Source organism: Panulirus ornatus, chromosome 68, assembly GCF_036320965.1.
Source record: "Panulirus ornatus isolate Po-2019 chromosome 68, ASM3632096v1, whole genome shotgun sequence".
NCBI classification, from domain to species: domain Eukaryota; kingdom Metazoa; phylum Arthropoda; class Malacostraca; order Decapoda; family Palinuridae; genus Panulirus; species Panulirus ornatus.
Window position 1 is genome coordinate 18,022,827 of NC_092291.1, and position 22,151 is coordinate 18,044,977.

Here is a 22,151-nt window from a genome sequence, read left to right on the forward strand (position 1 = left end):
AAGGCCCCCAGAATTTTTGCCCCCTCCCCCACCCTATGATCCACTTCTGCTTCCATGGTTCCATCCGCTGCCAGATCCACTCCCAGATATCTAAAACACTTCACTTCCTCCAGTTTTTCTCCATTCAAACTCACCTCCCAATTGACTTGACCCTCAACCCTACTGTACCTAATAACCTTGCTCTTATTCACATTTACTCTTAACTTTCTTCTTCCACACACTTTACCAAACTCAGTCACCAGCTTCTGCAGTTTCTCACATGAATCAGCCACCGGCGCTGTATCATCAGCGAACAACAACTAACTCACTTCCCAAGCTCTCTCATCCCCAACAGACTGCATACTTGCCCCTCTTTCGAAAACTCTTGCATTCACCTCCCTAACAACCCCATCCATAAACAAATTAAACAACCATGGAGACATATATATATAGTGATTGATTGCCAAGTGAGGAGGAAGAAGATTAGTTTGGTGTGGAAATATGTGGTGTAAAATTGTGTTATGACAGGAATGTTTCAGTGTTTACCATCAAAGTATCTCAGCTGGAATGTCTACCTGTCCCTGTTTAGTATCAATTTCCTTTTATTTCTGTATGATTTTACATGAACTTGCAGTTCCATGTTCATGTATTATGTCCTGAAAATAAGTGATTATCTCCAAATGTAGATTAATGCAGCAGTTTTTTGTTAATTTGGTCTCTTAGAAGATTACATGATGAATTTAATTTCATTGGAAATACAAATTAACAGCATTTTAGGAATATATTTCCTCTCCACCTACTATGTTTATTCTTTGACACATAGATTAACCAGAAAAAAAAAGAAAATTTTTCTGGTTTGATATCAATTAGAATTATATACTACTTGCCTATGTGTAGAACTTTATACCACTGACTTTTTCTAACAGCACTGAAACCTTGAGATGAACTGTGCATACCAATTTAGGATTAGATTTGATTGTGAATGTGCATAATATTTGTTTTCTGTTATCTTCTTTCCCTTTGAGTCCATCTTTTGAGAGCCTTCATGGCCAGTTTGTAGTACTACAAAGTAGCAAATGATCAATGAAGCTGCCAGGGAATACCTGCAGTTGGTGAATTAATGAAAGCATATAGTGTATTTGTACTGCATGTCATCATATTAAGGATCTTGTCCTTTCCGAGCACCATGTTTTCTTTCAGGATACAGCAAGTTTAGCAAGTGTGTCATCATTACCTTCTCCTTCCCTCACTCTCTCATCTGTTGATGCCATCAGCATTGGCCAGTCTTTAGATATACGTCAGGCTGTCCGTGGAGACTATCTTGTTAAACCACAGGTGGGTCTTATTCTTTGTAAATTGTATTCCATTGATGTTTGTCTTTGTTATGATATAAATTTAGGCTATCATGAACGTGTGTTTAGGGTGCTGCATAGTGACAAAATTTTATAATAGTAACTCTGTCCTTTATCTACTCCCACCCAGTCATTCATCAAGCCTTTTGAAATTTCGGGGGGTAAAATTCGTGCTCTCACCACTCATTGTAATAAAACTGTAATGCCCTGTGATCTCACATTAACACCTATCCGGACCAACACCCTCCTGACAGACATGAGTCTTACTTTCCCATCTATAATCTGGATAATAAAGGAACAGAGAAGGGGGCCAAGTGAGGATTTTTTTCTCTAAGGCTCAGTCCTCTGTTCTTGAGACTGCCTCTCTAATGCAGGAAATGGCAATTATGTACAAAAAAATATATATGTATATAAATGTGTATATGAGCAGATGGGCCATTCTTCATATGTTTCCTTGTGCTACCTCACTAATGCAGGAAATGGCGAATATTTATGAAAAAAAGTGAAAAGGAGATGGAGTGAGCATTTTGAAGGTTTGTTGGATGTGTGTGATGATAGAGTGGCAGATGTCGGGTGTTTTGGTCGGGATGGTGTGCGAAGTAAGAGGGTCAGGGAGAATGGTTTGGTTAAGATAGAAGAGATAGTGAAAGCTTTGCAGAAGATGAAATGCAGCAAGGCAGCAGGTTTGGATGATATTGTAGTTGAATTTATTGAGAAGGGATGACAGTGTTGTTGATTGGTTGGTAAGGATATTCACTGTATGTATGGATCATGGTGAAGTGCCTGAGGATTGGCTGAATGTGCGAAGTGGCAAAGGGGATAAAGGTGAGTGCTCAGAGGCATAAGGTTGTTGAGTATTCCTGGGAAATTAATTGGGAGGGTGTTGATTGAGAGGTTGAAGGTATGTACGGAGCACCAGATTGGGGAAGAGCAGTGTGTTTTCAGAAGTGGTAGAGGATGTGTAGTTCAGGTGTTTGCTTTGAAGAATGTGTATGAGAAATACTTAGAAAAACAGATGGATTTGTATGTAGCATGTATGGATCTGGAGAAGGCATATGATACTCAGAAAAACAGATGGATTTGTATGTAGCATGTATGGATCTGGAGAAGGCAAATGACAGGGTTGATAGAGAAGTTTTATGGAAGGTCTTAAGAGTATATGGTGTGGGAGATAAGTTGCTAGAAGTAGTGAAAAGTTTTTACCAAGGATGTAAGGCATGTGTACAAGTAGGAAGAGAGGAGAGTGATTGGTTCTCAGTGAAGATCAGTCTACGGCAGGGGTGTGTGATCGATCCCCATGGTTTTTAATTTGTTTATGGATAGGGTGGTTAGGGAGGTAAGTGCAAGAGTTTTGGAGAGAGTCCATTGGGAATGAGAGGGCTTAGGAAGTGACTCAGTTGTTATTCACTGATGATACAGCTCTGGTGGCTGATTCAAGGAGAAATTGCAAAAGTTGGTGACTGTTTGGTAAAGTGTGTGAAAGAAGAAAGTTAGATTAAATGTGAATAAGAGCAAGGTTATTAGGTTCAGTAGGGTTGAGGGACAAGTTAATTGGGAGGTAAGTTTGAATGGAGAAAAACTGGAGGAAGTGAAGTATTTTAGATATCTGGGAGTGGATTTAGCAGTGAATGGAACTATGGAAGTGGAAGTGAGTCACAGGATGGGGGAGGGGCAAAGGTTCTGGGAGCATTGAAGAATGTGTGGAAGGTGAGAACGTTATCTTAGAGAGCAAAAATGGGTATGTTTGAAAGAATAGTGGTTCCAACAATGTTGTATGGTTTCAATGCATGGGCTATAGATTTGGCAGTAAATGTAAGAATGGAAGCGGAAGTGATTCACAAGGTGGGAGAGGGGGAGAAGGTTTTGGGAGCCCTGAAGAATGTGTGGAAGGAGAGAATGTTATCTTGGAGAGCAAAAATGGACATATTTCAAAGAATAGTAGTTCCAACAATATTATATGATTTATATAATTTGTTTATAGATGGGGTTGTTAGGGAGATGAATGCTATAGTTTTGGAGAGCGGGGCAAGTATGCGGTCTGTTGTAGATGAGAGGGCTTGCGAAGTGAGTCAGTTGTTGTTCGCTTGATGATACAGCGCTGGTGGCTGATTCGGATGAGAGACTGGAAAAGCTGGTGACTGAGTTTGGTGAAGTGTGTGAAAGAAGAAAGCTGAGAGTAATGTGAATAAGAGCAAGGTTATTAGGTACAGTAAGGTTGAAGCCCAAGCTTCATTATTATTATTATTATTATTATTATTATTATTATTATTATTATTATTATCATTATTATACGTAATTGCCATCTCCCGCGTCAGAGAGGTAGCACAAGGAAACAGACAAAAGAGTGGGCCAACCCACCCACATACACATGTATATAGACAGACAGATAGATTTTTGATATTTCTTGTATTGGGAACATTAACCAATAATGAGTATTCCTTACTTTTCATAATCAGGATTCAGAAAATGCCAAAGCAGTTGGCCCAAGTGCTGAAGAAATAGCAAGATTGGAAGCTGAAGATACTACAAGCCAAGCCTCTACTCCTGAAGTGTCCCGTGCTCCTAGTCGTCAAACTAACTCCGCCCATCAACCACCCTCAGCTGGAGGAACTCCTAGTACACCTGGCACACCTGGCTCCATTCCCTCTGATACTCCAACCTCTGGTTGGTTTTTTCATGTTGATATCGTAAAAACATATTTGTTTCAGAGAAAATTGCATATGCATACTCTGTCTGATTTGTCTCTTGATTTTCTTATCTTTCACTTTTTTCATATTTCTTTTGATGTAGCATCTTTTTTCTCTCTCCTTTTTTCATCTTTCTTTCATTTCTCCTCACTTGTTATCCTGCCTTCTTTTCTTTTCCTTTTCTCTTCTTGTAGCAGCTGAGTGATAGTGGAGATAAAACTGCCTTTTTGAAATAAGTAAGGTACTAGATGAATGCCACATACTAGCCTTGCACAAGGCAGAATCTAATCTTAGGTACTCATAGCTCAATACTCTTCTCTTTCTCTCGTCTCCACAAATTCTGTATATCTCTGTGGTGATACTTTCCTACAAGAGCCTTACAAGGAAATGAATAGAGAGGAAAATTTAAAAGATTGGAGATGATTTCTTTCTCTCTCATACTTGTTTACTTTGTTGGCATTTTAGTTTCAAGAACAGGCAAAATAGAATACTTTATGTTGTATGGTTGCCAGTTAAATGGAAGGAAATAAGCAATTTAAAAAGAAAAGAGAAACACCGCAGAAGCATAACTGTAGGATTAGATCATATGATATACCATGAGAAACTGAAAAAGCTTGAGCTCTTCAGTCTAGAAAGAAGGAAAAGATACATGGTGATATATGCATGGCAACAAATATCTGGTGTGAGTAATGTTTTAAGTCTGAAAGCATGTTAACAAGGAAGATAGTTAATTATCAAGTCAAGGGTAATTTCTAAAACATACTACAAAGATATGAGACAAAAGTACATTGCTGTTCTGCAAAAAAAACTTAGAGGATTCTTAAATGCATAGAGTGACTACAAAATTATTTAACTTGGTGTATTGGACCCATATCATATTGGAAATCAGCTCTACCAGAAACCAAAAGGTTGGTCCTTGATGACTTTGAGTTTCAAATTTTTTGTGACATCTATCTCTGAGCATCAAGCCCACCAATTTAGGAAAGTTTCTCAACATTTTCCCAGGCAGAGATGGGTTGTGAGCATGGATGCAGTATCTTTCATCTTTGGAATCTTAAAGTTGCCAGATTGTGGATGACACTGTTCCATTTGAACATTTAACACACTGGCATCACTTAAGGATGTGTGCAGTAATTTTGTGGAGGTTGTATGTTCCAGATTAGATTTGGAATGGTATTTTTCATTTGATGGGTGTATTAACTTTGATTTAATTATTAACCTTGACTTTACGTGCTAAGTATATTGATAATTTTTCTTAGGGATACAGTAATGTATTTCATGCAGTGAGGGTATCTCATTGCCTGGAATAGCTTTATTATTTTAGGCTCTCTTCATGGAAATATCTCCATGATGTATCGCAATGAATTATGTGTGAATTGAATAGAAAACAATTAGATTTGACAGAAAATCCTTTAGAATTAGCAAGTGAAAATGGAGCAGTATAATGTATTCAGCAGTAAATATAGCTTTGGCATATGTTGTAATGTATAGAATGTAATATGTTTCATTGCAGACATAGATGTTGCAGCAAGTCCTGCGTCCAGTAGTGAAGGACAGACAAAGCAGCTAAATTTGATGGTGCGAACACGGTCCGACTCTGGCAAAGAGCTCTCTGATGCGGTGAGTTGCATGTTAACATTTCTTATTTCAATCCTTTTTAGCTGTTCTTCATGCATCTAACAAAGGAAAATGTATGATTGTTTAAAGCTCAAGCTGCTTTTCTTGAAAGATCTTTAAAGTGTTGCAGTGAACTTTAGATATGAAGAAATGGTTTGGTTTTCCTGCACAGCAAAATATTATTTATGACAAAGCTTTATTCTTTCTTCTTCTCCACTAACTAAGATGTATACAAAATTTTGATATTTAGATTTTTCTTTTATTTTTGCATCTTCATATCTCTGTTTTGTGAATATTTCTTGCCTAGATATCATAGCCCTGAGTGATGCCTTTTTTTTTTTTTTAAGTATTAGCTACAACTTACATCTCCTCTCTTTGAAGGAATGGTTTTTGCAGTCTCCCGTTGAATTTGATGCCTTCATGAGTGACAAAGTGAGTTTGTATGGCATTATAAGTAATTTTAACTGTCCTGTAGTATTGGCTGTATGTTGATGCAGTTGTTAGCACCTAAACCTTGTCTATCCTATACTTTTGGTACTTTGTTTTATAAGATAACTTTTTTGTTATTTCTTTATTCATTATTGGAGTTTTTGCTTATAAGTATTTTATGTAATATACCACAACACTGATGAGACTGATGAGTGTATGAATGATAAACAGTACCATACTTAAATAAATTTTTTGGCTGTATACATTTTAACCCTTTTAGTTGTAAGCTTGGTCTATTTTTGCTTTCACCTAGCCTTAAAAAAATTTCCAAAAAGGAGAAAAAGGAATTAACCTTTATGATTAATTCAGCATAATGCTAAAAGAGGCTGTGCTGAAATGGTTTGGTGGAATGGAGAGAATGAGTGAGGAGGGTTTGACAAGGAGGATATATGTGTTAGAAGTGGAGGGAACAAGGAGATAGAACAATGGGGTGAAAAAGATTTTGAGTTACTGGGGCATGAACATGTAGAAGGAAGAAAGTTGTGCATCAAATGGTGTAGTATGTATGGGTTGTTGTGATGTCAGGGGAAACCACAGAAAGGTTTGTGGGGCTGGTTTTGGTTAGGAAGCTGTGGCTTTGGTGCATTACACTTGACAGCTAGAGAATAGATGTGAGTGAATGCAGCCTTTCTTCATCTATTCCTGGTGCTGCCTTGCTGATGCTGCAAAATGTCAATCAAGTATGAAAATGCTGAAAGACCTACAACATCAAAAAAGAAAAACAAACCTTTAATAGCTGGTATCCCCTTTAAGTTTCCTTATCACAGTGAGTAGTTTGTTTGCCTGGGTTTGAGCATATTTCGGGCATGTAACTGTCTTGGAGCTGTGGTAGAACTTCAAGTTCATTATCATCACCCATCCTGCTACAGTCTGTTATACTTATGAGGTGTGAAGGATTTCATAGATTTCATTGGAAACATGTTTGTCTCCATTGTTCTGTCCTTAAACCAAAAACAGATCTTTTGACATAAATAGAGAGGGTATTTCCTGATTCTTCTAAAGTTGGTCAGGAGGAATATTATATGTATAAGAAATCTCATTCTGAATACATCTCATCACTGAAGTAATTGTAGGATTCTTGTGTTTGTTGCACCACCTGAAGAGGATTGAATGATTTATTAATGATGGAAAATCCACTAGTGACTGCCTGAGGATCCAGGAGTGGCAGCCAGGGAAATTAGATTCCAAGCATTGTCCAGTTTGCCCTCTACTATTACATTTCTACTGGACACTTTGATGGAAATGTAGGGGTGATCTAAAGGATTTGAGATATCTTTTTATTTGGATTCATTCTCGTACTTCAAACTTGAATGTAGGAGAACCCATGTGTACTGTCTCCTGAAAATCCGTATGACCTTGGCATGGAAATGGGGTTTGAATCTTATGAAAATTGGACCAACATAGACTCCAATTCAGGAAATGAAGTTGGACTCCAATTCAGGAAATGAAGCTGGACTCCAATCCAGGAAATGAAGCTAAAAGAATAGAGACTGGCTCTGAATGTTTTTGCAATTTTGAGAGAAATGTTTAAGTAGTATGTTCACATAGAAAGATAACTTTTTCTGAAATTTTTAGAGCCTTAGATTATGGCTGTATTACTTTTTGTAATAAAGAATTGCCAGTGGAATGTATTAAGGAATATGATAAAGTTTAGATAAATGGTAAAGAAAGACTTGAAGACTAGAAAATATTGGAAACAGATAGAAAAGTAATAGAATGAAAATTCAAAGAATGCAATTTGCTTTAATCATAGGAAATAGATTGCAAAGGTACTGGAGAAAAATATTGATAGATTGAAATGCAGAATGTAAAACAAATGAGTAGGTAGTCTTTTATCATCATTGTAAAAAGAAAAAAAAAAAAGAAAAAAAATTATTCATGGATCAGTCCTACCAATCACCTCAGTCATTCAAAAGGAATCATTTCCCATTGACCACCATGAAATGAAGGTGTAGAAAGCCTTAAAGACCTAATTCTAAACATTATCAGTATGAAAAGAATACCAAAGAAAGTTTATAGCAAAAGAGTGAATACAAACATTGTGATTCTGATGTTTGACAGCCCAGAAATCCCTTAGGGGGTAAATATTGGCTGGAAAGATGTTAGTGTCAAACTGTACAACTCATCCCCAATTTGATGGAATAGATATCAACTATATCAGCATGCAAAGGACAAATGTAAGATTGGTTATAGTAAAGTTTGGTTTGTGGAGAACCCTTTAGCATATCCCATGTATGTAAGAAAATATTAACTTTTGTAATTATGGAGGTTTACACAAATCCAGTCAGAAATGTTGCATTAAATTGAAGAGAAAAACCGATTGTAACCTCTGTATACACCAAAAAAAAACAAGATTTACAGAGCAAAGAAGGGATATAAACAGACCATCCTGAAGTGGTCTTTTGCTGTTATATTAAAGTGCTTTGGTTCTAATGAAAGATTAAAAGCTCAGCATATCACAAGCTATTTCACCAATTGAAGAAAAAGGAGTAAAAGTTCTTCCCCCTGATAATACTAAAACTCCTCGCCTTCACAGGGGTGGTGGATCAAATGCTCCTTCAGGTGCCTTCTCAGGGAATGAATCATCATTTGTGATGCCCTCTTTAGGGGACATCGGTTGGGTGTTTCTGCTGGTAGGAGCCATTACTTGGATGCTTCCTTGGTAGGGATTGAGGGGGGGGGTGCCTTTAGTTGCTCCTTCCTGGGAGCATCCTTTGGATACTCCATTTAGGTAGAATCCTTTGAGCACATGCCTGCAGGAATGCTCATGAGTTGCTTCTGATAGCATAAAGATGAGGAAGTCCGAAAATCTAACTAAGAACCTGCTAGTTCCGAGTTGAATAGTGCGAATGAATCCTTGTATAGTGACATAAGAGGTCCATCCCAATCATCTGCTCTGTTGCCTTGGCTTGAGTCTGAATCAATAAAGTCATCAGAAAGCAAACTCAAAGCACAAGTATCTTCATAGATTGATGTCTTAATTTTGTAAGAAATTACTTTTAAGCCCCTTAACTCCTTTAGTTATATTTCCTTTCCAATCCACTGAATCTCAGTATTTCCCAAATCAGAAATTACTGAATGCTTCTTATATCTCCCTTTAAAAGAAGAATCTATGCTTGTTGATCTTGAAAACTTGGTAAATCAAGCCATTTTTTTCTGTTTTGTGACATCATTGCATGCAGCCCTTTATAGGATAGAGACTGCAATAATCAAAACAAGAGAGATTAACAGAAGACTTTTTTTTTATTGAACTTTGACATTTGTATTTTAAAAGATGGTAATCCTAGTTACCTTAAAGCACACAGAGAAACTTTCAGGTATTGACCTCTTAGTTTGTTCCCGTGATATTGTACCAGATTTTGATTTGTCATGTGTTCAAAACTTTCCTTGCAGTGACCACATTTCAATCCTACAGAGTTGATAAGAAAATTCTACATCAAATAGCCTCTCTAAATAGAAATTTTAGTTGGCTCACTGGTATGAATATAAAACTAGAATTCTAACCACTTAAAGGAAAGGTTGTGTGATTTTTCCTGATGCTGAAAAAGTGTATGTTTTTTTTAAGATTATTTTTGATGCACTTAAGAAAAGCATTTTTAAAACTAAGAACAAAAACCCAAGACTGTCAGTCCCATGGTGGAACCAATCTTTTGATGAAATTTGCAATATTTTGAGATTTGCATGCAAAAGATCAAAGAATGATAATTCTCTTGTTGATATAGATTAATTTATCGTAGAGCATATGCAGAAAAAAATAAAATTCATTTATTTAGAGGATATCAACTGCAGTGTCCAACCTGAAAAAGTTTGCGAGAGACTGAAGAAGTTGGTTAGAAAGTGTTTTCCCACTCCTTTCTCTTGCCAGTTTATCCAAAGTTGCTGGGAGATGTTTGCAGGCTACTGTTGATAAGACCTTTAACTGGGCAGTTATGATTTGGCACATTTTAAAAGGCAGGTGTTTCACTTTTTCCAACATTCTTAAATATTTTTCCTTTTCTCCTCTTTTTCTCTTTCATAATCCTCTCTATATTTCTATTAAGGCCTGGCCTTAAAATGGACTTTTGTCCATAACTGGAGCCTCAGACATAAAATGAAAAAAGATGGTTTAAATTTCTCTGAACAAAAAACTTGCTGTACATTTTGTAAATGTGTGTGGATGTAACCAAGATGTGAAAAAAGGAGAGATAGGTAGTATGTTTGAGGAAAGGAACCTGGATGTTTTGGCTGTTAGTGAAACGAAGCTCAAGGGTAAAGGGGAAGAGTGGTTTGGGAATGTCTTGGGAGTAAAGTCAGGGGTTAGTGAGAGGACAAGAGCAAGGGAAGGAGTAGCAATACTCCTGAAACAGGAGTTGTGGGAGTATGTGATAGAATGTAAGAAAGTAAATTCTCGATTAATATGGGTAAAACTGAAAGTTGATGGAGAGAGATGGGTGATTATTGGTGCATATGCACCTGGGCATGAGAAGAAAGATCATGAGAGGCAAGTGTTTTGGGAGCAGCTGAATGGGTGTGTTAGTGGTTTTGATGCACGAGACCAGGTTATAGTGATGGGTGATTTGAATGCAAAGGTGAGTAATGTGGCAGTTGAGGGAATAATTGGTATACATGGGGTGTTCAGTGGTGTAAATGGAAATGGTGAAGAGCTTGTAGATTTAAGTGCTGAAAAAGGACTGGTGATTGGGAATACCTGGTTTAAAAAGCGAGATATACATAAGTATACGTATGTAAGTAGGAGAGATGGCCAGAGAGTGTTATTGGATTACGTGTTAATTGACAGGCGCGCGAAAGAGAGACTTTTGGATGTTAATGTGCTGAGAGGTGCAACTGGAGGGATGTCTGATCATTATCTTGTGGAGGCTAAGGTGAAGATTTGTATGGGTTTTCAGAAAAGAAGAGTGAATGTTGGGGTGAAGAGGGTGGTGAGAGTAAGTAAGCTTGGGAAGGAGACTTGTGTGAGGAAGTACCAGGAGAGACTGAGTACAGAATGGAAAAAGGTGAGAACAATGGAAGTAAGGGGAGTGGGGGAGGAATGGGATGTATTTAGGGAATCAGTGATGGATTGCGCAAAAGATGCTTGTGGCATGAGAAGAGTGGGAGGTGGGTTGATTAGAAAGGGTAGTGAGTGGTGGGATGAAGAAGTAAGATTATTAGTGAAAGAGAAGAGAGAGGCATTTGGACGATTTTTGCAGGGAAAAAATGCAATTGAGTGGGAGATGTATAAAAGAAAGACAGGAGGTCAAGAGAAAGGTGCAAGAGGTGAAAAAGAGGGCAAATGAGAGTTGGGGTGAGAGAGTATCATTAAATTTTAGGGAGAATAGAAAGATGTTCTGGAAGGAGGTAAATAAAGTGCGTAAGACAAGGGAGCAAATGGGAACTTCAGTGAAGGGCGCAAATGGGGAGGTGATAACAAGTAGTGGTGATGTGAGAAGGAGATGGAGTGAGTATTTTGAAGGTTTGTTGAATGTGTTTGATGATAGAGTGGCAGATATAGGGTGTTTTGGTCGAGGTGGTGTGCAAAGTGAGAGGGCTAGGGAAAATGATTTGGTAAACAGAGAAGAGGTAGTAAAAGCTTTGCGGAAGATGAAAGCCGGCAAGGCAGCAGGTTTGGATGGTATTGCAGTGGAATTTAATAAAAAAGGGGGTGACTGTATTATTGACTGGTTGGTAAGGTTATTTAATGTATGTATGACTCATGGTGAGGTGCCTGAGGATTGGCGGAATGCGTGCATAGTGCCATTGTACAAAGGCAAAGGGGATAAGAGTGAGTGCTCAAATTACAGAGGTATAAGTTTGTTGAGTATTCCTGGTAAATTATATGGGAGGGTATTGATTGAGAGGGTGAAGGCATGTACAGAGCATCAGATTGGGGAAGAGCAGTGTGGTTTCAGAAGTGGTAGAGGATGTGTGGATCAGGTGTTTGCTTTGAAGAATGTATGTGAGAAATACTTAGAAAAGCAAATGGATTTGTATGTAGCATTTGTGGATCTAGAGAAGGCATATGATAGAGTTGATAAGAGATGCTCTGTGGAAGGTATTAAGAATATATGGTGTGGGAGGCAAGTTGTTAGAAGCAGTGAAAAGTTTTTATCGAGGATGTAAGGCATGTGCACGTGTAGGAAGAGAGGAAAGTGATTGGTTCTCAGTGAATGTAGGTTTGCGGCAGGGGTGTGTGATGTCTCCATGGTTGTTTAATTTGTTTATGGATGGGGTTGTTAGGGAGGTGAATGCAAGAGTTTTGAAAAGTGGGGCAAGTATGAAGTCTGTTGGGGATGAGAGAGCTTGGGAAGTGAGTCAGTTGTTGTTCGCTGATGATACAGCGCTGGTGGCTGATTCATGTGAGAAACTGCAGAAGCTGGTGACTGAGTTTGGTAAAGTGTGTGAAAGAAGAAAGTTAAGCGTAAATGTGAATAAGAGCAAGGTTATTAGGTACAGTAGGGTTGAGGGTCAAGTCAATTGGGAGGTAAGTTTGAATGGAGAAAAACTGGAGGAAGTAAAGTGTTTTAGATATCTGGGAGTGGATCTGGCAGTGGATGGAACCATGGAAGCGGAAGTGGATCATAGGGTGGGGGGGGACGAAAATCCTGGGAGCCTTGAAGAATGTGTGGAAGTCGAGAACATTATCTCGGAAAGCAAAAATGGGTGTTTCAAGGAATAGTGGTTCCAACAATGTTGTATGGTTGCGATGCGTGGGCTATGGATAGAGTTGTGCGCAGGAGGATGGATGGGCTGGAAATGAGATGTTTGAGGACAATGTGTGGTGTGAGGTGGTTTGATCGAGTAAGTAACGTAAGGGTAAGAGAGATGTGTGGAAATAAAAAGAGTATGGTTGAGAGAGCAGAAGAGGGTGTTTTGAAATGGTTTGGGCACATGGAGAGAATGAGTGAGGAAAGATTGACCAAGAGGATATATGTGTCAGAGGTGGAGGGAACGAGAAGTGGGAGACCAAATTGGAGGTGGAAAGATGGAGTGAAAAAGATTTTGTGTGATCGGGGCCTGAACATGCAGGAGGGTGAAAGGAGGGCAAGGAATAGAGTGAATTGGATCGATGTGGTATACCGGGATTGACGTGCTGTCAGTGGATTGAATCAGGGCATGTGAAGCATCTGGGGTAAACCATGGAAAGCTGTGTAGGTATGTATATTTGCGTGTGTGGACGTATGTATATACATGTGTATGGTGGTGGGTTGGGCCATTTCTTTGGTCTGTTTCCTTGCGCTACCTCGCAAACGCGGGAGACAGCAAAAAAAAAGAAAAAACCATTTTGTAAGATCATTTAAAGACTAGCAGTTTCACATGTATTACTGAAAGACATTCTAATTCATTGCGAACAAGAGGCAAAAGTTTTTACATGATTATTGATAGGAGATTGCCTTTCGCCCTTCATATTAAAAAGCTTACAAGTAAAGTGAGTCACAAAATCTTGTGAAGCAAGTGTCTTGCTACACTGGGTAGCAGATAGGAAAACCATGCTGAGGTTATGTGATTGATTTTGTAGATTGAAACTAGACTTTGATGACCAAATTTTTTCATCACTGACTCCCTGAAAATGGTTGACAAGCTTCCTATGAATATAAGATATGAAGAATTTACCTTACATATAACTATGTATAACTTATATGTATAACTTACATATAACTATGTAAACAAAGTTAGTCATAGTCATCGTCATCATCATTAGATTCCTCTATAACACTGCTTTCCATCAAAATTGCATTTTATTTCCTGTGTTTCTGAAAGTTTATGATTGCAGCTGCCAGATGTATGGGTCTTCTTCCAGCTGCCATACGTGTATCCAAATAAGTCTTTCCTCTATATTTTGTTGGGTAACTTGATTTTGTAAAAATTTCTGGGGGTGAATCGTCACTGATGATGATGTTTGAAATCTGTGTATAGCTCATGGTTGCAACAGATTATAATCCATAACTCCTATAGATGGATATTTATGCAAGTTGAGTGACTTTTATACATAAATTGAGTTTTGTACCTTTATTTCAAGGCTGCCTGTCAATCCTAGGTGGTTTCCAAGTCGGCAGTGCATGATTATTTCTCCTGAAAAGCAGTCTTCTAGCCATGTCAATGACAGCACATTATCATGAGTTTATGTGGAAGGAAATTGAGCAGCTTTTTGGAAGATGTAGAAGATTGGCAAGATGATCTTGAATTAATTGATAATGATGATCTGTCTTTGGAATGTCTGGAGGGTGATTATATGGACTCATTTGGCAAAAGAAGTTGACCAAGATAAGGCAGGAGGTGTTTCTAGCACAAGTGGAGGCAGTGTTGCAAGCACGGATCTGACCACCAATAGCATCCTGATGTTACCCTGCTCAGTTGTCTTTCTTCAGTGGCCAATAATTTTGTTCTCTTCTAGGCCACTGATATCACTCTGCACAGTGTTGCCCAACTCTTTAGCACATTTCCAGCAGCCAACCATCCCGCTTTACATCCAGCTCACTGATGTCATCCTCTTGGTGTCTCGGCTGTGCATAAAGCTCACTGACACCATCATGCACAGCATCACCCAGCCCACTGTCTCATCTCCAGTGGCATACCTATACAGCTCACTGCAACCAGTTGATGCCACTCTGCACGGCATCACTCAGCTCATCAATGCCTTCCAGCATTGTTTTCCTGGTGTCTGTCCGTCTTTTCTTCAGAAACATTTAAAGCATACTGATTTAATCATTGAAGTCAATCCCTGATGAACCTCAAGTAAGTTGTTATGGAAAAGGAGTTATGGCCAAGAGAAACCACATAATTCAACAGGCATGTGTTATTGGTTTAATCTGTGTTTTATGCTGGAACACTTGATGTGAGAAATGTAGCCTTGACTTTCTTCAGAAACTTTTTGTGGAGAAAATGAAGAATAGGTGTCTGGCAGTCTTCCAAATTTTTCAGATCATACCTTAGTTTAAACATTGTGGAACTACACTTTGTGTCTGTGTAGATTCCTCTCTCATGAGAGTTGGATTTCAGTGTTCCTCTAACTCATCATTGAATGTATTTATTTTTCCTTTTGGATTTAGTTTTATCTGAAGGATTCTCATTTTCCATGTGGTTATTCTCTTATACTTGGAGGACAGACTACAGATGTAGGTTTTGAAAAATTGAAAACACTTATGTCTCTTAGAGGTGAAGTTGTGCATGCATTTTTTCTTGTTTTTCTTACCATGCTGTACTTTACCCACTTTTTCTTTGAAAAACATCGTATCTCCTCTTCTGTGACTGCCTTTTAGAGTGACACGTGAATCTTTGAGTTGGGAGCTTGGATAGGTTGGAAATGATGATCTCACCCTGATAGTAGATGCTGATTAGCTGAAGGCAGGCCCAGAATGAGCAGGTGGCTATCACATTTGAGTGATTTGCAGAGGGTGAGTGAAGGCTAGTGCCTCCTCATTGGAAATCATAAGGGTTGGAAGGTCATGACAACATATTCCCAGGAAATATATGTCATGGAGAGAAAAGGTGTTTCAGTGTTTCAAAACCTAGATTTCGTTTTTTGATTTATGATTGTATAATATGATATTCATGATTTGAACATTTATTAACCCTTAAACATAAGTAATTTCCAACTTGTTCATCCCCTTATGTGAAAAAAACAGAAAACCCAAATTCTTTTTTCTCTACAGTTTATGTCAATATTATACTTTATTAAACTTTTCGGTGCAGTGGATATCAATCTGTCATTGCATAGTAGGGTACCATGAACGCCTTGTCTGCTGTTACGGAAAAGGGTGCTGTGAATGTCAGTCTACATGTTATCCCATGTGCAATCACAGTGGATGGTTATGCTCCTCTTTATAGAGACTCACTGAGACAATAGCACCCAACCTCACCCATATCATCAATGCTATGCCCCTGCCGCACTAATGCCTCCCTTAGAATTAGCTAGTTTGGTAGATTAATCTTTCTTTCTTCTTTTAAACTATCCGCCATTTCCCGCATTAGCGAGGTAGCGTTAAGAAAGAGGATGGGCTTGAGGAATATCCTCACCTGGCCCCCCATCGTTCTTCTTTGGAAAATTAAAAAAAAGAAAAAAATTGAGAGAGGAGGATTTCCAGCTCAGCTCCCTCCCCTTTTAGTCGCTTCTAGACAAGTGGGAATTTCGTGAGTATTCTTCATCCCCTATCCCCAGGGATAATCTATTTTTTGTATTTTTGAAATGCTTAAAAATAGATTTGTGTTTGTATGAATGAAAAAATTATGAAATGAAAGTTCATATAACTTACCTACGTAGGCTTGGCCTTGGTAATATGTTTTTCCTAAATTAGGATTCGTTAAGTCTTAATTCTTAAAGTTTTTTCTTTTACCTTTTCTTGTATTGGAAGTTTTACTATCTTTTACGCTCATGGGGAGGCCAAAAAAAATCAACTGCACACCAAAATGGCTAAAAGAAATACCATCAAAAGTAGCATATTTTCTTCTATATTGGTGTAGTATGGTGTTGAGTAGATGGGGAGGGCCTGTTCTGGCAGAATGGGTGCTCCTTATCTATGTAAATATGTATTAGATATGTGTTCTGAAAGTATGATTTTATTCTGTTTAGTAAACCTTTGTTTTCATGGACCTCTTTGCATTGGAATTCAGCTTGTAATGAATCTTTTGATCCCATGGGACTAAGTTTAGGATCTGATTGAAGTTTCTGTGAACACTCATTACATTGCAAATTTAGTCTGGTAAGTAAAGGACCCATTTAATTGAGTTTGTGATGTAATGGACTTGTTTGTTAGTTTTCAACTGTAGTTCAGGATATGGCTTCAGAAGAACATGTCTTTTGTGCATCACTTCATTTTTTTTTAAGACTAACATACACATAGTTTTGTCATTATACTAACATACACATAGTTTAACACTACTGTAAAGTAGTTTGATAGGGTACCACTATTTTTTGTACCTTTACTTCTATAAAGATATTTTAGGTAAAAATTTCAAGATGAAATAACACCTTAGTCACTGCCTGTCAGTCTGAGATAGATACCTATTTGGTTAATACATAAACAAACTTAATGCCCATGTTCTCATGTAATGTGAGTGTTTTTATGGCTCAAGAGCCTCTCTTTTTGTATTAGACTTTAACTGTTAACTAAAGCTTCCTTTTCAGCCCTCAGGATATATGTTTTTCACATTATTTAGAATCTGTATAAACCTGACTTTCAAAGAATTCATGTAACAGTGAAACAGTCACTAGGGTAGTATATTTTATCCTTTATTTTCATTGATAACATGTAGAAATTTTGTAGATTTTTCAGCATAATGTGCTAAAAAGTGCAGTAGTAAGGCCTGGTGTCACGTTAGTTGCTACTATGCATTTTTTATTATTTATTTTGACTACACTGAATAGTTTATAACTGATTTTTGTGTTTAGTTGTTTATAGTAAAGTATTTCTTGTTATTATCAGCATGAATCATTGATAAATTTTCACAACAGGAAAATTATAAAAGTTTGCAAAATTACCAGTTGCACCAGTCAGATGCAGTGTTGTCAAAGTTAAGTGGACACTGGCAACACTGCCTCCTCTTTTATTAAAAATACCTTCCTTACCACTTCTTGGATAGCTTTTGATGCTGGGAGAGCTGCTTTTCATAAAATCGCTCAACACATGATCTGTTGACAGATCATTAGCAAGTAATTCAGAATCCTCCTCGGCCATGTCTGCTATATCTACCTAAATACCACTCAATATTCTTTAGAGAAATGTTCAAGAAAGTGCTTCTCTTAGCATGGCTGAAAAATGACTGACTGTGGGGAGAAATGATAATGCACTGCCACCTCAGCCACCACCCAGGCTTGGTGTGCAACCTTAAAATAGAGGCTTTTATGAAACTTGATATGAAAATATCCATTAAGAGGAGCCCAGCTTGTAGATATCCCTCAGGAGTATTTTAGGGATTAAACCATACTAGATAAGAGTGATATCATTCTTGCATGTGCTCTGAGGTTCAGAAAACATTTCAGCATTGCTGAAAAGCTGAAAATAATTAAGCATCATGAGCATGGACAGTGTAGCGTGCATTTCATGTATGCCACATATCTGACCAGAAAGTAATTCAAGTGACTCTGGGTGAACCTGGAGCTCTTATCTTTTGATTGAGAGTAGTCTTTGGTACTCCCAAAACTACTCCAGTCTCAAAGGAAGAAGGTAGGTTTCCATTACATATTCATTTATTAATGTTCTGTAGAAAATTGGGAGTTTACTGTGTACAGTTTATCACATCGTGCAGATTGTGATTTTTTCATAGCATGATGTAACACCACATCTTTTTTACAGTCTTACATATTTTACGTTATTGCATGACAGCAAGAGACTGAGTGTGAACGAATGGGGCCTTTGTTATCTTTTCCTAGCGCTACCTCGCACACATGAGGGGGGAGGGGGATGTTATTCCATGTGTGGACAGGTGGCGATGGGAATGAATAAAGGCAGACAGTGTGAATTGTGTGCATGTGTATATATGTATATGTCTGTGTGTGTATATATATGTGTACATTGAGATGTATGGGTATGTACATTTGTGTGTGGGGACGTGTATGTATATACATGTGTATGGGGGTGGGTTGGGACCATTTCTTTCGTCTGTTTCCTTGCGCTACCTCGCAAACGCGGGAGACAGCGACAAAGCAAAATAACATATTTTACATAATTTTCATATACATTTTTTACACTTTTATATGTTATGTACCGAGAGGGATGTTTTGTATGAATGAATGAACCAAAAACTTTCTTGCGCTGAATATATCAACATTAATGCTACGGAGATTGTTTATTTTCTTTTGAAACTATCTGCCATAATGAGTGTGTACACATGAGATCATGTTAAGAGGATGTATATACACTCTTTGACTTGCTGTGGGTGACTAAGATGTAGGATTTTTTTTTCAGTAATGGCAGTAGGCCAATAGTGGCATCTGTGTATAATTGATAATAAGCTAGTGTTTTGACAGACAGGAATATTTGAATTATCTGACAGTGTTGAGCAGGCTTATAGGTGTTATTAGAAGATGAGGGGAATAGTTTAAGGGTTAATGCATGTGTGCACATATGTTAGATTAATGGAACTTTATGTTTTTATTTGTATTTGAGCAGAGGCATGTGTGTCCTGTTAATGTATTAACTTTCTTTTTGTATAGATCATAGTGTGTGATATTTAACTGCTGCAGTTGATTCTTGTGATATTATTAATATGGTTTATGCATAGTTAAGTACAACTAATTTTTTTAAAGTGCAAATTTGAAGCTACCTTGATTTTGCATATTTTAATATTATCATTTTCAGGAAATTTTGAAACAAGTGACTGTGCTCAATCTTGATACTGGTGAAAGAATTCCTCTGAGCGATGCTGAGAAGTGCCTTCCACAGGCCCTCAACCCTCTTTCTCTTCATATAATGAGAATCACCAGTGAATATGTCAGGTATGTATATTACTCTCGTTTAGAAGGTTATTTTGCATTGTCCATTTGTGTCATTCTTGTTTGCCACAAAGTTCTATAAACTAAAACATTATGAATTTCAGGAGTGTAAGACTCTGATTTCTAAATTATTTTCATTCCTTAATGTTTCTATTGTGGCAGGTAAGTGCTCTGCTTGTGTAATTTGAGTTAGATAGAAACTGGAATAGATGGGACTGGATAATGCATACCCATTCAACACCGGCTGCTTGCCCCACCCCTCCCCCACTGGACCCCTTTCGTCATAGCCTGTGGCCTCATTATGTTCATCTTACCCCTTAGCCTTCTCCATCCTGCTACCTCTTCTTCCCCCTCCTAAATTCCTCTCATCCTCACCTGAACTCTCAGTCCCATCCCTACACTAAGGCCTTCCCTTTCCCTAACTCTTTATCCAGTTACTGTGTGGTATGTTGAGATAGCTTTACTATAATCCACAAGATTATCACCCGTCTTTCCTGCTGTCTCTGATAGATAGTTATAGACATAGGAAGATGGTCATAGAATTCTGAGATTGTGATAATTGTGGCAGAAATTTGGTGCTCCATTAATCATATTAAACAGAATTATTCACATGGTGCTCTTTGTAAATCTTTCATGCTTGTCTTATTGTAAATATAGTATGGAGGTCGGATTTAGTTTTACACTCATGGAATAGTTGGGAATATCAGATAAGGATATTACTTTGAGTTATGTACCATGTACACAAACTTTTCTGTACTTGACAACTGCAAACTTGTCCGTGACCTGTCTGAGAGATGGGCTGCATAGAGGCCCATCATAAGGAAAGTAAAACTATTAAACTGCCAAACAGAATGGTCATCACCTCTTCAAAGAGATTGCTACCAAAATGTCACTTAGAGATGTTTTGAGTTGATTTGAATTCCCATTTGGAGCACTTATTGCTTGAAAAAACATTTGTTAACCTCGTCCCCCCCCCTTTTTTTTTTGTTGCTTATCTTCCTGCTGGTGAAGAACTGGTTATATTTTCATTATTGTGTCTTTATACATGGAGCTTATTTTTAGCAGACTAATGCATACGCTCTTGATATATACTTATGGTTTTTATGTAATGTCAGAGAGTAGCTGATTATTGTATGAACATAGAGTGATTTTGCATTCCCATATTGATAGAACCTTAAAATCTTAACCTTAAGAGCATTTGGCTCTTGTATCTGTTAGCAGTTCTTACAGTATCCTCTTGCCTCTTATTGCTTAAGACAGACAAATCAGTGATCACTTCTTTGTATTCCTTTAATGGTTCCCATTGTCATCTGACAATCATATAGAGGACTGCTCCTTTTACCACGTGATGATTTAACTTTTCCTATATCTGTTTGAATATCAACCTGCGTTATTGTACCAGTCACTCGTTACTCCTAAGAGTGAAAATAGGAAAGGTATATCTACTCCAGGAAAATCCTAGAAGGCATGTTCCTTAACTTACAGTTGGAAATGACTTCCTGGTGGCATTACAGATATGGAAGACTTTTTTAATACTACCTTTGAAATCCAGAGATCTGATATGCACAAAAAATGAGATCACTTTAATTTCTGGGGCCTTGGACTTTTTATCACCTTGTCTGTAGCTGTCAGAAACACTAAGAGAGCTAAGAGAGAAATATAAGGTCTTGGATAAGGACCTATAAAATGTGCAAAACCAACCAGGCTATAGGGGCTATGTGGATCAGTGGGATGTGGCTTCCAACAGCTTTGTTGACCCACAGCCTAGGCTAGGCTGCTATAATATTTGGCAGGTGGACCAGGGATTTGCTTTGAAAAATGTATGTGAGAAACACTTAGAAAAACAAATGGATTTGTGCGTAGCATTAATGGCTCCGGAGAAGGCATATGATAAGGTGGATAGAGATGCTTTGTGGAAGGTTTTAAAAGTATAAAGTGTGGGAGGTAAGTTGCTAGAAGCAGTGAAAAGTTTTTACCAAGGATATAAGGCATGTGTATGAGTAGGAAGAGAGGAAAGTGATTGGTTCCCAGTGAATGTCAGTTTGGGGCATGGATGCATGATATCTCCATGGTTTTTAAATTTATTTATGGATGGAGTGGTTAGGGAAGTGAATGCAAGAGTTTTGGAGATAGGGGCAAGTATGTAGTCTGTTGTGGCTTAGAGAGCTTGGGAAGTGAGTCAGTTGTTCGCTGATGATACAGCACAGGTGGCTGATTCGGTTGAGAAACTACAGAAGTTGATGGCTGAGTGTGGTAGATTGTGTGAAAGAAGAAAGTTGGGAGTAAATGCTAAGAAGAGCAAGGTTATTAGGTTCAGTAGGGGTGAGGGACAAGTTAATTGGGAGGTAAGTTTGAATGGAGAAAAACTGGAGGAAGTGAAGTGTTTTAGATATCTGGGAGTGGATTTGGCAGCGGATGGAAGCAGAAGTGAGTCACAGGGTGGGGGGGCGAAGGTTCTGGGAGCGTTGAAGAATGTGTGGAAGGCAAGAACATTATCTCAGAGAACAAAAATGGATATGTTTGAAGGAATAGTGGTTCCAGCAATGTTATATGGTTGTGAGGCATCAGCTATAGATATGGTTGTGCGGAGGAGGGTGGATGTGTTGGAAATGAAATGTT

The 22,151-nt window shown here is 38.0% G+C and overlaps 1 protein-coding gene across 5 annotated transcripts in view; it reads left to right on the top strand.

The window, feature by feature from the left end:
• LOC139747405 (WD repeat-containing protein 44) overlaps positions 1 to 22,151 on the top strand; it is an 88,594-nt gene that overhangs the window by 27,658 nt on the left and 38,785 nt on the right. For 3 of the 5 annotated variants that reach the window (XM_071659731.1, XM_071659733.1, XM_071659735.1), the window contains exons 8-12: positions 1,180 to 1,314; positions 3,788 to 3,995; positions 5,532 to 5,638; positions 6,017 to 6,067; positions 19,399 to 19,535. In XM_071659731.1, the coding sequence (XP_071515832.1) occupies positions 1,180 to 1,314; positions 3,788 to 3,995; positions 5,532 to 5,638; positions 6,017 to 6,067; positions 19,399 to 19,535 (638 nt within the window). The remainder of the gene's footprint in view (positions 1 to 1,179; positions 1,315 to 3,787; positions 3,996 to 5,531; positions 5,639 to 6,016; positions 6,068 to 19,398; positions 19,536 to 22,151) is intronic. The other 2 variants (XM_071659732.1, XM_071659734.1) reach the window with 1 other exon arrangement.